This window comes from Muscardinus avellanarius, assembly GCF_963383645.1.
Source record: "Muscardinus avellanarius genome assembly, chromosome: 4".
Classification (NCBI taxonomy): domain Eukaryota; kingdom Metazoa; phylum Chordata; class Mammalia; order Rodentia; family Gliridae; genus Muscardinus; species Muscardinus avellanarius.
This window is the reverse complement of record NC_137789.1, coordinates 96,156,957-96,173,321: the sequence shown is the minus strand read 5'-3', so window position 1 is coordinate 96,173,321 and position 16,365 is coordinate 96,156,957. Positions and strand designations below refer to the sequence as shown.

Sequence of the window (16,365 nt, the reverse complement as noted above, 5' to 3'; positions counted from 1 at the left end):
CAAAAATAAATGAAATAGGTCTGGAAGTGTAGCCCGGAGGTAGAAGGGGTTTCCAGGTACCCCAGTACCACCAAATATATATATATAATTTTAACATATAACCACCAAACAATTGCAACTATTAATAAAAGCAATAATAACAGCTAACATGTAAGAGGGCCATGTTAGCCAGCTTTCTGTCACTGTGATAAAATGTCTAAAGGAGAGGAAACGAAAGGAAGAAAGTGTTACGGTTTGAGTAGTGGGGGTTCTTTTTCTTATTCAACTAAGGTTGGTTGAATAGAAAAATTAAAACTAACAGGCAGCTCAGTGCAGCTTTAACAAATCTTTATTACAAAATTAGGAAATAGAGCAGTAAGAAATAGAGAAGAGAAAGAAAAAGCAGCATGCTGACCCGCATGCTAAAGAGCCCGAAAATGGAACTCTGGCCCCTTTTGGGGACCCCAACCTTTAAATAGATTTTGTATTGGTATCTTTCTCATCAGCGTTACCAGGGCAATGGGCTAGTTACTTATGCCTTAGCCAGGTGGTGCCTCTTTGTCTCCGGATAGTGGACTTACTAAGTGCAAGGGTCAAGAATCTATTGTATTGGGCAGTATTCGTTGCTCATCAACTAGGGTGCTTTGAAGCCGCACACAAAGTTTACCTTTCCTATGCCCAAGCTGGATCCCAGAGGAGAGGAGGTAAACAGAGGCACCGGTTGCCTCTATTGTAATTTTAGGGTTAGTGGCTTCAGTTGATTATAAGGCTTTTACTATAGGTTAATGATTAGAATGAAGGGCAAAGACAGAGAGGCATTCTGCAGTGTAATAGCTGCGGCCCCTTCCCTGCCTGAGTATCTGCACAGCACCTAGGCTCTGACTATATTTTACACTTTGGAAATTATCAAAGCAATTTTCCAATATTAATGTCACATTAATATATTTTGATGCCTCTTCCCAATATTGGTACAGAAAGATTTGTTTTCGCCCATGGTTTCAGAGCTTTCAGTCCATGGTCAGCTGGCTCCATTGTTTCTGGGCCTGTGGTGAAGCAGAGCATTGTGGCAGAAGGGTTTAGTGGAGCAAAACTGCTCACCTCATGGCAGCTGAGAAGCAGGAAAAGAGGTAGGCCTAGGACCAAGATATAGTCCCCAAGGGCACACCCCCAAAGGCTGCTGCCTTCATCTAGGTCCCACCCCTCCTACGGTTTCCACCACCTTCCAACAGTCCATTCAGCTATCCCTCAGTGGGTTAACCCACTCATCATGAGGCCAGAGCACTTGAGATCCTATCGCTTCCACAACCTCCCCCACTCAGCACTGCTGCCCTGAGGACCAAGGCTTCAACACGGGAGCTTTGGGGGCACCAGACCCAAACTAGAACAAGGCTTTATTTGATAATTGATCATATAGATCTAGCTTTTAAGATCTAGAATAATCTCAGCCAGGATTCCATGAGAGAAATATGCCCTATAAAACATAATTTGCACAGTAATTTTTCTCATTTATCCCCAGGATAATATGTGGGTTGCACTACACTGGATGCATTGTGGAAGAATGAACTTGTTATATGTACCCTTTAGGGCAGCAGTTATCAAATAATTTGATCTCTAGGCCTTTTTACATTCTTTTAAAACATTGAATATCTCAAAGAAAACTTTTTGCTTATGTGAATTATATCTATGTTTATTATATTCAAAGTTAAAATTGAGACAGTTTTAAATATTTATTCAAGATAATGGCAAATTCCTTACATATATATGATATATATATATATATATATATATATATATATATATAATTTTTTAAAAGTAACTTAAGCTGGACATGATGGTGCACACTTGTAATCCCAGTATTTGAGAGGCTAAGACAGGAGGATCTCAGGTTCAAAGCCAGCCTCAGCAAAGTAGTGAGGCTCTCAGAAACCTAGTGAGACTTTCCAAATAAAGAAATAAATTTGGGCTGAGGGCATAGCTTGGAGGTAGAATGCCTCTGGGTTCAATCCCCAGTACCAAAAAATTAAAAAAATAAAAATAACTCTGTATTTTAAAACAAAAAAGATCATAATTTTAAAAACGTAAGAGGCCAAGCATGGTGGTACACGTTTGTAATCCCCGCGCTTGGGAGGCAGAGACAGGAGGATCGCGCACGTTTGAAGCCAGCCCCACTGGCTTAGGAGAACCTGTTTCCAAATAAAAATATAAAAAATAGGTGTCTGGGAGTGTAGCCCGGAGGTAGAAGGGTTTCCAGGAACCCCAGTACCACCAAAAAATAAAATAAAATAAGAAGAAAGCTCATGACATGGCTGTTGGCTATGATTTGGGAGGTATGACCCCAAAAGCATAGGCAGTAAAGTCAAAAGATAGAAAAGCAGGATTCCACCAAACTAAAAAGTGTCTCACAATAAAGGAAACCACTGAGAGGGCCCAGAGACAAGCTACTCAACAGCAAGAAAGCCAACAACCCAATTTAAAAATGGGCAAAGGATGCCGGGCATGGTGGCGCACGCTTGTAATCCCCGCACTTGGGAGGCAGAGACAGGAGGATCGTGCAGGTTCAAAGCCAGCCTTGCTGGCTTAAGAGACCCTGTTTCCAAAAATAAAAAAGTATAAAATAGATCTGGGAGTGTAGCCCAGAGGTAGAAGGGTTTCCAGGAACCCCAGTACCACCAAAAAAAAAAAGAAAAGAAAAATGGGCAAAGGATGTGTATAGACATTTCTCAAAAGGAGACATACAAATGGTCAACAGGTAGAAGGAAATATTTTTGGCATCATTAATCATCAGAGAAATACAAATTAAAACTATACAGTGAGAAGCTGGGCGTGGTGGCTCACACTTGTAATCCCAGCATTTGGGAGGCTGAGACAGAAGGATCGTGGTTCATGGACAGCCTCAGCTATTTAGTGAGGCCCTTTGCAATGCAGTGAGACCCTGTTTTAAAATAAAGACTAAAAAATAGGCCTGGGGGTGTAGGTCGGAGGTAGAATGCCCCTAGGTTTCATCCCTGGTACAGCAAGAAAAAACAAAAACAGTGAGATAACACTTCCAACCTTGTGATTGTAAAATGACTCAGCCCAGCTAGAGGCCACGCCTCCTGCTGAAGGTGTATGCCTTGGAGCCTGGTGTAATTATTGTTGAGAAATTCACAACATCCCACCTCCAACGCAACCCCCTGTCTGGAGTTTCTTCAGTACGGAGTCCCAGCAGAATCAGAATCCAGGAGTCAGTGGGAAGCCCAAGACCCTAGTCTTAGCCCTGCTCCTTGGCAGCTCCACTTTCTTAACTGGGACAGTGTCTGAGGCACTTAATCTGTCACAGGAGGGAGCTGCACATATTCTAAAGGCAGGGACTAAATATCCTAAATCGTCAGCATCTCACAGAATCTGAACATGAGAACCCAACCAAGGTGGCCAGAAAATAAGTACATGAGTGAAGTGATAGGATAGAAAATGAGTGATCCCCGAGGCCTGAGGTTATGTGATTCTGAAAAGATGTGAGGGAAATTGGTGTAAAATGAACCCAAAGAATTTAGACCTTGGGCTGGTGATGTAGCTTAGTGGTAGAGCACTTGCCTGGCATGCGCAAGACCCTGGGTTCCATCTCCAGTACCACAAAAATAATAATAATAATAATAATAATAATAATAATAATGTAATTTAGACCTCAAAGTCTAATTCAAAAATCTATTTTCAAATGGGAAAAGCATAAGAAGCTTTGCTAATTTCTAAGTGAGAAAAACCTAGAAAGCAGTAATGTTAGCTATTCTGAGGGACAGATACTGTCTACCAGCTGTCACTTCATCCCAGCTACTCTAAACTGGAGCCAGTCCTGGGGTGAGGTCACAGGGAGATAACTAGCTGGTGGTCCTTCTCAGAACCACCCGCTGTTGACCCCTGGGCTAGAAGGAAGCAGGAAGGTGGCAGGCATGCACATCCCTCAGACAAGGGGAGAGAAATTAAACCCAGGCAGCTCAGCCCAGCATCTGCAGCTGGGGCCTTGCACCAGCTCAAGAGAGGAGCATCTTTCCGTGCAGAACTGAGCAAAATCTGCCCTGTCCCAAGAGTCTTTGGGCCTCTGGCAGCATCTAGGAGAAAGCTGGAGTAGAGAGAAGGAAAACCCAAGTTCCCTGCTGGTCCACTGATCACTGTTTGCTGTGATTCAGGGCGTGGGCCTTTATTCTCTAAGACCCCTCTGCAATGGACTCCCAAAAGTCATCTACTGAAAACCCACTCCCAGTGCTTGGATATTAGGAGGTATTTGGGAGTGATTGAGTCATAAGTTTTCAGTCCTTGTGAGTATAATTAGTGCCCTTATAAGAAATGGCCACAGCTGAGTGTGGTGGTGCATGCCTGTAATCCCAGTACTTAAGAGGCTGAGAAAGGAGGATTTCAGGTTAGAGACCAACCTCAGCAACTTAGTGAGACTCTCAGCAACCTAGAGACCCTGTTTCAAAAACAAAAAATAAAAAGGGCTTGGGGTATAGCTTGGAGGTAGAACACCCCTCGGTTCAATCCCCAGTAAAACACACACACACACACACACACACACACACACACACACACTACAGAGAAAAGGCCAGAGAGCTAGCCTTTTTTTTTTTTTTTTTTTTGCCACGAAAGAGTACAAGGAGACAGGAATCATCTGCAGCCTGGAAGAGGGCCCTCACGAGAACCCAACCACCTGGCCCCCTGAACATGGACTTCATGCCTTCAGAATTGTGAAAAACAAATATTTGTTATTTAAACTATCCAGACTATGGAATTTTGTTATAGCACCCAGAACTGAAAAAGACACTCCCTACCTTAGCCCCAAAAGCTCATTGTGTTAAAGGACTTGGCCCCCACTTAGTGCTATTGGGAAGTGATAAACTTTGAGAAGTGGGGCCTCATGTGATGTCTTCTATCATTGAAGGAATGTCCCCGAAGAGAATCCTGGCAGCCCAGTCTCTTCTCTCCCTCTCTCTCTGCTTCCCGGCCACCACGAGGTAAGCAGCTTTGCTCCACCACAGGCTCCCTGCCATGATGTGCTGCCTCATGACAGGCCCAAAGCAACAGGCCAATCTACCAGGACCTGGAACCTCCAAAATTATGAGCCTAAATAAACCTTTCCTCTTTTTAAGTTGGTTATCTCAGGCACTTGTTACGGTGATAGGAAGCTAATATACCACATGCCTAGCTCTTTAGTACCCCACAGAAGAACACGAGCCAAGCATTCCTTTCTCGTTAGACCTCTCCACCCAGCCTTGTATGAAAAATAGTATCTTTCCCCAAAGTAGAATCTCATAAATAGTATTTCAAACATTTGTAACACTTGAGAATCTTATTGTTTCATTTGCATTGAGGTAGTAAAGTTGAATATCTTTTCACATCTTCTCTGTGACTTAAAATTTCCCTCCAGTGAATTATGTATCCATACTTTTCTCTGTGTTTCTGTTGGTTGGTTGTCATTTCCAAAATGACTTGGCAAACTTCTTGCTTGTTGAATACTCACCCTTTACCTATTATATATGTTACAAATATTTTTTCTCCCATTTATCTCACTTCTTTCTTTAAAACTTGGCATATCGTTTATTAAAAAAGATTTTTAAATTTAATCATTTTTCTTTATTTTCCTCTTCTTGCATTTTAGGAAATTCTTCACTCTCCCCAATATTCTCACAAATTTCTTTTATTACTTTTATAATTTTTCAATGTTTTTGGTTTTTGTGTGTGTACTGGTCTTTAATCACCCTCAATAAGTCTCTTTCATTAGGGGAGAGGCCAAGAAGAAAATTCTGCGCCACACAGTGGGACAAATGGGAAACAGGAACTCCGGCAAGCTGGCACTCAGATCCTAACTCCACTGCTCCCTCATTTTCTAGAGCAGAGTCAAACCTTCCTGAGATTTCATTTCCTCAACTAAAATGGAGATGATTTCTCCTTCTGTTGATTCAAAGACATACAACTGCTTTAGGTTCTCTAGAAAAACAGAATCCACAGGATATATCTATCCTCTGCCTTATCCAATTTGATAAGAGGGACCTTATCAAATTGGCTTAAACAATATGAAGCAACAGTCCAAAGCAGCCTCTGCACAGCAGAGCCAGGGGAACCCACCGCTGCCAGTCCCAGAAGCAAGAGCCTCAGGACCCAAGGACCAATGATGCAGCCCCAGTTCAAGACGGAAAGGCCTGGCCACTCCCTGGAGAATCGCTGGGGAGAATCTATGTTGGAAGAGTGACACTAGAGCCTGACCTCCTCGAGGGAGGGCAGCAGATGCAGTGGCACCAACTCAGGAAGAATCAAGCTCGGCCTCACACCACTTCCTACTCCTCTGACCTTTGTTTCATCTGGGCGCCCAGCCTATAGGCGGGACTGCCCCACCCCATCTGCTGTTCCACATGCTGATCACCTCATCAACACACCCCAAGTCTCCCAATTCAAGGCGTCTCTCAGTACACTCAGGTTGACGATCCAAAATAACCATCACACATATCTTATTTAACATTTCTAAAATCGGAATGCATCTTCTAAACACTGGTTTGATTTACATCTTTCTTAGTAGTACATAAAATAATAGTGTGTCTTTCAATTGATCACTGTTTGATTTTACGAAATACTTGTGGGCACATCTTTTGGTCATGAGGGCAGTCAAAAAGCCAAGGTGCAGCCGGGCATGGTGGCGCACGCTTGTAATCCCCGTGCTTGGGAGGCGGAGACAGGAGGATCGCGCAGGTTCCGTAAGAGACCCTGTTTCAAAAATATAAAATAGGTCTGGGAGTGTAGCCCAGAGGTAGAAGGGCTTCCAGGAACCCCAGTACCACACACACACACACAAAAAAAAAATAGCCAAGGTGCTCCAAAGACCTAGATAAGCTCAGAAGGTCTCTCCATCTAGGTGAATTCTCCTTCCTTCCAACAAATGTAGCTGCTTTGAAGCCTGGTTCTTCCTGCCCTCCTGACCTTTTCTTCTTAGCTTCTAGAACCTGAGTATGCTCTCTGGGACCCCTTCATGATCCCCCTACCAAAAGCCCCCAGCTGACTGAGGTTGCTACACTGTGCTTGCAGGTACAGCTGGCAAGTCAGGGCTCCAGCTGAGGTTCATCTCCCTTTACAGCCACCAAAACTGTCCCTTGAGCTCTGGGGGCCCCACCACTGCCAGGCACCATGAACCATCACCACAGTCACTACGGATGACTCCTACTCTCTCGCAGCAGTCACTGCCCTGGCTCTTCTTGCTGCCTATTTGGCAAGTCTGAGGCTGTGCAGCTTCTGAAAGGCTGGCGTTAGGGATGGGGAGCAGTGCCCTAGTGCCCCACTGGGCTTGGGGAAGAAAATGGGGACAGATGAGGCAGCAACATGTGGAGGAAGCAGAGGCCCTCAGTCAGTGCCCTGCACACAGATGGGGAGGGCTTCAGGGTCTTTGCTCACTGGTCCATTCCATCCTCATAGCCACCTTGGAGGGAGGCAGTTGCAGGAACCCCTCCCCCAGCACAGATGAGGATTGAGCTGCAGGAGAAGAGTGACGCACCCGTGACCATAAGACCACAGCAGAGGAGTTCACTCACCAGCTGTTGCCCCACAGTCTGGCTGCCCCTGTCATAGCAGATCATGGGACTGGGGAGTCCAAATGGGTCCCATCAATGTCAAGGCCACAAGCCTGGGCACAGCTCCTACTACACGATACACTTATCCCAGACCACACAGACCATGTGGAGCAGAAAGGACTGACCACCAGCTCCTCTCTCCATGTCACAGACCATATATGTAGCACATGTGTATGTGCACGTATACACACACACACACACACACACACACACACACACACATCCTCATGGCTCTGAGATCCTAGCCTTTGTCCGCTCCACTGCCTTGCCCAGGTGGGGACTGTACACCAGCCACACAGTCACATCCATGGTGCCCAGGCCATAGGCATGTCTCCAGTTACCAGCAGATTACAGTTCCCAGTGGACTGTGCCCACCAAGCCATAATATCTTTGCTTCATTTCAAATAAAGACAGAGAAAGCAGGTTTGAGAACATTCTAAAATGGCATATGCCATTTGATGTCTATTTGCCTCTAAAACAAAATAGGATCAAAAAGGTGGGGGAAGAGTTAGGGATGTGGTTCAGTTTTAGGGTGCTTGACTAGCATGCACAGGGCCCTGAGCTTGTTCCCCAGAACTTTAAAAAAAAAAAAGGCACAAGCAGGGGAGGAAGGAGGAGATACAGGCAAAAAAATTTATACTAAGTAAATGCGAAGTAAAAACAAGCCATATTGGCCAAGTTGAAATCTAAGTTAAAATCCTAAAACAAGAAACAAAAATCAAATGAGCCGTAAGTACAAGTAAAAGGTGACAGAACTGTCACAATGTATATTACAGTCTTATAAATCAACTTCTATAGCAAACCTCAAAGCACAAGTGTTATAGTCATGATTTTACACATTTCCTGAAGAGTTTTAAGATCTACAGGAGGGGTCACATTGTGTAGCCCACAGCCTTGCATTCAAAAAAGAAATCCCTGAAGGCCTGTCCCCTTCAATCGAGTTCTTGCCCATGCCACAGCGTGCCCACCAGGGCCTTTGCCTCTACTCACCCACACAGCCCCAGCCCAATCCTGAGGCCTTGCTCCAGATGTGCAGGTGGAAACTTAAACAGCATAAGGAACAGCCGCCGTCTCAAGGGGCTTGCAAATTAATGGAGGAAATAGATCATAAATAAATAAGCATGGCCGGGCGTGGTGGCGCACGCTTGTAGTCCCCGCGCTTGGGAGGCGGAGACAGGAGGATCGCACAGGTTCGAAGCCAGCCTCGCTGGCTCAAGAGACCCTGTTTCCACATAAAAATATAAAATAGGTCTGGAAGTGTAGCCCGGAGGTAGAAGGGTTTCCAGGAACCCCAGTACCACCAAAAAATAAACAAACAAACAAACAAACAAACAAACAAACAAACAGATGCATCAAGAAGTCTAGGCGGAGGAGAAAGACAAAAGAAAGGAGAGGAGGAGGGCGTGGGGAGGAGGAGGAGGAGGCAGCACCCGCGGCAGCGATCCACAGAGCTGAAAAGCACACCAGTAGCTGCCAAAGGCATGGGAGAAGGAAATAGTGGAAGAGTACTTAGATGTGAAGTTTCCTTTTGGGGTTAGGAAAATGCTTTGGGCCGGGCGTGGTGGCGCACGCTTGTAATCCCCGCGCTTGGGAGGCGGAGACAGGAGGATCGCGCAGGTTCGAAGCCAGCCGCACGCGCTGGCTTAGGAGACCCTGTTTCTAAATAAAAATATAAAAATAGGTCTGGGAGTGTAGCCCAGAGGTAGAAGGGCTTCCAGGAACCCCAGTACCACCAAAAAAAAAAAAAAATGCCTTGGAACTAGATAGTGGTGATGACTGGACATTTTAAATGCATTGAATGACACTGAATTGCATATTTTAAATGGTTAAAATGGTCAGTTTTGTCATATGCATTATCCACAAAAAAAGATGCTTTCTGAGGACGTATGTACAAGACAGAGTGCTGTAAAACAGAGAAAGAGATGGGATTGTTGAGAGTGGGTGGTCAAGTGAAGACCACAGTTGCAAAATGACAGATGAGAAGGAACTAGCCTCAGGAGGAAGTAGGGAAAGGCTCCCGCACAGCAGGGCTCAAAGGGGGTACAAAGTAGGTCAGAGAGATGGGCAGATGCCATGAGAAGCATTCATTATTGTACCTGCAATGGAAGCCTCCCAGACAGGGGAATGCAAAATTAATCAGTGTGTCAAAGCTCTTTGGTGGCTGTGTAGGGGACAAGTATAAGGCAGGGGAACCCCTCAAGTACATGGTCACACTAGGAATGTCTGCAGGCAGGTACAGGACTCCAGGGAGGGCTGGCGTTCAAGGTGGGAACCTCCGTGTCCAGAAAGGGAACACAATGAGGCCAGGAGGACCCAGACTCAACAGGCAGAGTTGCCATGGTTACTGGACAGTCCCTAGGTAACGATGAGAAGGGCCAGTGAGAAATTCTGCACCACACACCTCCCATCAGGGTGGCAGGAGTGAGACTGCTGAGATGTAAAGGAAGCCAAGAAGGGTGTCTCCCTGATGCTCCAGGTCAGGCTGCATCTGGGAGCTGCCCAGGGCAAGCAGGCAGAGTGCTGAGCAGGTTGTCTGAGCCCAGCTGTGGCAAAGGGGAGCGGTGGAGGCTGGATTCCTACTGGGTTTAGGGCACAGTACATTGGGTCACCACAGCAGTGTGAACGGGTGCCCCAAGTCCTGTGTCTCCAGCCCCCAAAATTGGGATAACTGAGCAAGCACAGAAGGAGACTACAGGATCTTGAAGTTTGTGATTCCCAGTGTGTGTGGGGGTGAGTTTTTGCAGTGATAAGGGGCCTGAATGGACTGCAGGAGGGAAGTCCTGGGGGCGTGGCTTAGATCAACCAATGGATGAGCCAATTGTGAAGCAGAACGTCTGCGTGCGCCACGCCTGCATGGAACATCTGAAGACTTGCACCAAAAAGGAAAGTGAAAAGGATAAAGAAGCATCACACACAGTAGGGGAGTGAGGTGTGCCTGCCATGACCTTGACCCCTTTCCCAATAGCACGCTGCTGAGCTTTCACCCCAGCTCCTGTGTGTGAGTACCCAGTGTGTGTCCCTAGAGGTGCCCTGGAGGTTCTGTAAGCTAGAATGCCCCGTGACACCTGTTTACTCCTGGCCTCACCAGGCTCAACTCAAGGGCTGCCAGGGCCTTGGGCACCAAGCACACCTTGTCCTGCACTGCCCTGCCCAAGTGTCCTTGGAGAGTAACCTGAGCCTTAGGCATGGTGAGGCCAGGCCTGCTAGGAGCTGGGAAATGTTCCCAGAAAAGAGAGGGTGAGAGAGGAGAAGTTAGCAGAGAAGTGAGACTGGGAACTCATTCCAGAATGATTAGGACCCACCAAAGTCATGCTAGGGGATCCCAAGAGGCTGGCATGCAGTTCACCAGCAGCATGGCCGATGCCTCCTTCATGACAAATTAGAGGCAGGGGGATAAAGAAAGAAGAGAAAAGATCCAGTGGGTGGAGGCTTCCCCTCCTGCTCCTGCCCTGAGCTGCCTCGCCCCATACCCAACTTCTGGTGCTGGAGTTAGCCATGTTCTCTGCCATCTGTCCACCCCATGGTCTCAAGGGTTAGAATTCTAGCCAGGTCACCAAAGCCAGCACCTAGCCATACTGAACAAGTGAAAGGATGGATCACTCATTTAATTGGAGTCCTCAGTTCAGAAAGAAAGAAAGAAAGAAAGAAAGAAAGAAAGATCATCAGTCTCCAGACCCCCAGTTCAGAGGATGTGCATCACAACTCCATTTCTTAGTAGCTGAGTGATCTTGGATATATTGCAGTCCTTCCATAAGCCTCAGTTTCCTCACCTGAAGTGGGGCCGTGGGACTTGCCTGGCACCCCAGAGACAAGAGAATGCTAAGGGCAGGGTGGGGCACCTAGTGAACATAAAACTCAGACAAGGTGTGGGGTCCTCGAAGCCTTCATCACGGCACCAGGACCTGAAGCAGGCACCGTGCATCCTGGACTCTCCAGCAAGAAGCTTCTGGGCTCCTGGGACAGGGCCAGCCTCCCGGGCTCCCCAGTGGCCTGCCCAAACAACTCCCCAGGGCAGGGGAAGCACAGCTGGGATCAGGACAGGATCCCGACCTGGAATACGCACATTCCTCAATGTGTTCTCCCTCTTTCCCATTCTTTATAAATCAGAAAATTAATTACCCAGAAAAGAATCTTCTGCACCAGAAACCCAAATGAATTGAATGTATAATTTATACACAGAAATGTAGATGTCAACGTGTGACAAATCTCCATCTAAATATTTTTGCAGTTAAATTTTTAGGCATCTGTCTTCCTCCCAAAGGAGCCCACAGTCAGACTTGAGGCCTCGGGGTGGGAGCTGGGTGGGGCTGGGGAGGAGGCTTGTCATCTCACCAGCTACTGATGCAGCTGCCGGTGCAACCTGGCTCAGACAGCTCAGCCTTGGCACCAGCCACCCGCAGCCAGACCACAGCCCCCTCCGGGTTCTGGGGTGTCTTGTTCGAAATGGGGATTTAACACAGCCTACCAGCTCAGTGCTAGGCCCAGAGGAGGAGGGAGGAATGAAGTGTGGCCTCAGGCTCCAGCAGCCCAAGTCCCCTGTGAGAGCCGAGCAAGCAGAGGATGGGAACAATGACAAGTGCCTGTCTGGCGTGGACCCTACAAGCCAGGTAGCTGCAGAGAAACAAGTACTACTGATGCCAGGAGTATCCCCAGAGACTCCAAGGACAGGGTAGGTCCTGATGAGGCCTTTGGGGGGATGAAGGCAGGACATTCCTAACAACAAGAACCACATGGGTGAAGGCCAGAGAAAGAGTGACATGCCCAGGTGGTGTGAGTGTACCCGTAGCCCATGCTGGGGACAGGCCAGCAGTGAGGCTGGAGTGAGGTGTGGGTGCCCGATCCCCCAAGGGGCCAGTACGCCCACATCTGAAACAGGACTTTGCCTGAACTGAACACTTTGGACAGATCAAAGTGGCACTTCACTAGGTGAAGAGTAGGGAGACCAAGCAGGGGCTGGTGGAGGGGAAGAAAAGGTGAATGAAGTCCAAGTATTGTAAATCAAGTGCAGTGCCTGATGAATGACCACCCCCAGCAGGTTCTTGTGTCCTGTGTCAAGCCACAGCCCACCGACCTCCCACTCAGGAATCCAGAACAATCTCTTTCATTTACAGGTAGATTCACCCGTGGGTTTGGTTGGCATAGGACTTTGCTATAAACTACCTGAAAGGTAGGTTGAGCCCTTGCTTCTCATCTGCAGTTGCGATTGACATTTAGGGCTAGCAACTCAATGCACAGGACATTGCTTGACACCCTCTGTCCAAATGCGCAGCAGTTCCAGGCATGAGCCAAACCACATCCTCTTGGATGAGAAGACCCAGTGTGGGCCCCAGGTACTACCACTGAGCCATTCATGCAAGGGAGGGAGGAACCGCATTGAAGCAGTGATAAAGGTCAAGAACATCATCTCCTCTACCATGTAATTGCCAACTGTGTCTGAGCTCAGTCTGACACCCCAGGAGTGCCTTCCCAGACCCTGGGCCCTCTACAACAAGACAATGTGAGTCCCCATTCTCCAGCCCCTCAGAGACCCTGCATAGCACCTACTGTAGTTCTTCTAGTCAAAAGAGGAAAGCCCAGGCTAATAGGACCAGATGCCCATAGCACAAGAGTTTCAAGCCCTCAGCCTTCCTCACACCAGTGCCCAGCTTGCAGAAAAGTCCAGCTGGCCATGCTAACTTTTCCAACACCAAGGGAACTGTTGACTCCCTGCCACATACCTCGCTTGACCTTGGGGGGCCTGAGGCCATCTGCCTGGGCCAGGGTCTCCCGTGCCTCCCGCTCTTTCCAGCGCCTCAGTTGCTCCTCTCGCATCTTGTAGAAGAGGATGTGCTTCTGCACATCGCTGAGCTCGGCCAGCAGCTCAGGGTCGATGTACATGTCGTGCAGGATCTGCTGCAGCATGATGTCGCTTGGGGCGCACACACCAGAAGGGCAGCTGGCCCGGCAGATGCCCCGGGCCCCTCCTCAGCCCTGGCTCTTACTCCGGGCCCACTCCCAGCACTCCATCTCTGTGTCGCAGCATGGTGGTGCCTCAGCTCCTAGCCAGCCACGAGCTCATCTCCTCCACCCAGAACAGCGAAGGAGGCCAAACAGCAGAAACCAAAGAGGCAGCAGGAACCCCACAGGGGAAGCAGCCACCGTATCCCAGGAGTGCCTGTGTCTTGGGCTCACCCAGGGTTCTGGAACAATGGAGGTGGTCGAAGCTCCAGCTCTGCTGGGCAGTGCACAAACCCAGCCTGCCTGGACGGTAGGTGTCGAGTGATCTGTTAGTGGAAGGTAACGATGACACCAGCCCTATCAATGACACTGCCCTGGCCAGCCGAGAACTGATCTCTCCTCTTCAGATAAGCAAAGGAGGAGGAGGAGAAGGAGAAGGAGGAGGCAGCTTTGCCTATAATTCCATGTCTTTTGAGACAATTTTAAGCAAAGGCCAGAGGAGCCAGTCTAGAACTTCTGGGTTCCTCAGCTCCTAGCTCCACCTGCTCCGCCACGGCCAGCCCTCTCCTTTGTGGGACACGGGCAGGCCGAGGTGCTGGTGCTTTTAAAACTCTGCCTTGGGGAAGGCAAGCTCTTTCCTCCTATCTTTCATAGCCAAGGCAGAAGACAAAAAGGAATCAGGAGAGGCCCCAAGGGGCCCTATCATGGATTCTAAGGACATAAAGGAAGCAGGCATTCCCGTTTCCTGCAAGGCGGCTTAACTATGTGCTGATAGACAAACCCTCCAGGGACAGATTGGGCAGTTGTTGCTGCAGGCATCTGGAATTCACCAAAAAGAAGAGCATGAAGCTGCCTCTGCTCTGAGGATCAGAGGCTCTGCACCAGGGCAGGATGGTGAGGCCTTCTGCTCAGAGGGAGCCCACCCTCTGTGGGCCGTGATGGTGAGCAGGAGTTGCTGTTGCTGAGACCACGAGCTCCCCACAAACAGGTAAATGACTTGCCTATGACTGTCCCATCAAAATGCCCCTGCACTGGGATTCTTCCCAGTTTTCAAATCTCACATCCTGTTGATGGTTTTAAAATGCAACCCTTCCAAAGGGGGCAACAAACAAATGGTGTGCCTTGGCTGAACTGGTGACCTTCATGTCCCCTTTTCTTCCCCAGGATAGGAATGGGGGTGGTGAGCCAGCATCCTTCTCCCTCTGCAAGGAACAGCAGGAAGAAGGACAAAGCAGATTCCAACCACTTCAAGTACACAGGGTCAGAAAGAAGTGCAGTCAGCTGCTCCTCCCCCAGACCCAGCAGGCCTGTCCCAGTGTCACCCCCACCCCAACACACACACACACACACACACACACACACACACACACACACACACACACACCAGCACACAGATGCTGCAGCCACCGGCAGAGGTGGGGCCTTGGGTCCTAGCCTGACCCTCACCGGTCCTGCTCCAGGACCTGCCTCCTCTCAGTTCCCAGCCTCCTCTTGCTATTCTCTTTCTGGTCTTAACTAGCTGAGCGGGAGCTGAAAGATCAAAAGAGGAAGGCCAAGGGGCTCAGGCCCCCTGCCCACAGGTTAGTGATGGTGTCATCTTTGGGTGGGGCCTCGGGAGGCTGGACAGGGGAGAGCGGGACGGGAGTGAGCTCCTGGCACCCCTCTTGAGCAGCAGAGGGGATCTTGCTGGGGGAGGGGCGCTCCCTGGCAATCCCAGGTCAGTAGGGCAGGAGGCCAAGAGACACTGAATCCAGGACAGTGACCCAGTGGCGAGCGCAGCCTGGCGGCTGGCTGGATCAAGTTTCCGGCAAGACGCGGGTGGGGCCCCTGGGCCACCCGACTCCACCGCCAGCCTGCGGTCCAATCGCAGGTCACGTTGGGCAATGCCTGGGGCGCCCCCTGGCGGTGGGATAGGGCGCCGCTCAGCTCCTAGCTCCGCAGAGACGGAATGCAAAGAAGGAACCCTGGGGTCTGTGAATCCAGTGTACGTCCTTCCAATTTGTCTTTTATTTGTATCTCTCATTGGCAGATTTGGTGTGGGTTTTTTTTCAAGCTAATACAACTTGTTCTAGGGCCGGGAGGTACACGCATTCAATGCCGTTATGCAAGAGACTGGAAAGCACCTGAAAGCCCCTCCGTGGGTGTGGGGTACCGGTATATATCTCCACTCCTGTCACAGTGGGGTTAAGTGTCTTGGCAGGGGAAACGTCCAAGGCAGATAAAATGAAAGACAACCTGTAGAATTCTATGTGCAGCATAAATCATTTAAAAAATTTTAAGCTTGAGCCAGGCACGGTGGCCCATGCTTATGATCCCAGCACTTGGGAGGCTGAGACAGGATGATTGCAGGTTCACAGCCAGCCTCGGCTACTCAGTGAGGCCCTTTGCAACTTAGTGGGACCCGTTTCAAAATAAAGAATAAAAACATAGGGCTGACAGTGTCGCTTGGAAGTAGAAACCTCTGGGTTCAGTCCCCAGTACTAGAAAAAAAAATTCTAAGCTTGAGTTTCTAGTCCCAGTACTTGGGAGGCTGAAACCTGAGGATCACAGGTTCAAGGCCAGCCTCAGCAACTTAATAAGACCCTGTTTCAAAAAATAAAAAGGGCTGGAGGCATAGCTAGGAAGTAGAATGCCCCTGAATTCAACCCCCAGTACTCCCTCCAGAAAAAAAAAATCTATATTTGAATCTGAAAGGGCAGAAAATATTAAAAACAAATTATATATATATATATATATATATATATATATATATATATATATAATCTGCTTGATCACTTTTACGTAAACAAAGGAAAAACAGGAAAGATTACACACAGTGACTTGGGTCTGGAATGAATATACAACATTGGGGATAGCTGGCTGA

The 16,365-nt window shown here is 48.4% G+C and overlaps 1 protein-coding gene across 3 annotated transcripts in view; it reads right to left on the bottom strand.

Moving 5' to 3' along the window:
- SH2D4B (SH2 domain containing 4B) overlaps nucleotides 1-13,466 on the bottom strand; it is a gene marked incomplete at both ends in the record, with an annotated part of 89,827 nt that extends 76,361 nt beyond the window's left edge. For all 3 annotated transcript variants that reach the window (XM_080693880.1, XM_080693881.1, XM_080693882.1), the window contains one exon: nucleotides 13,283-13,466. In XM_080693880.1, the coding sequence (XP_080550006.1) occupies nucleotides 13,283-13,466 (184 nt within the window). The remainder of the gene's footprint in view (nucleotides 1-13,282) is intronic.
- Nucleotides 13,467-16,365: the final 2,899 nt, after the last annotated feature.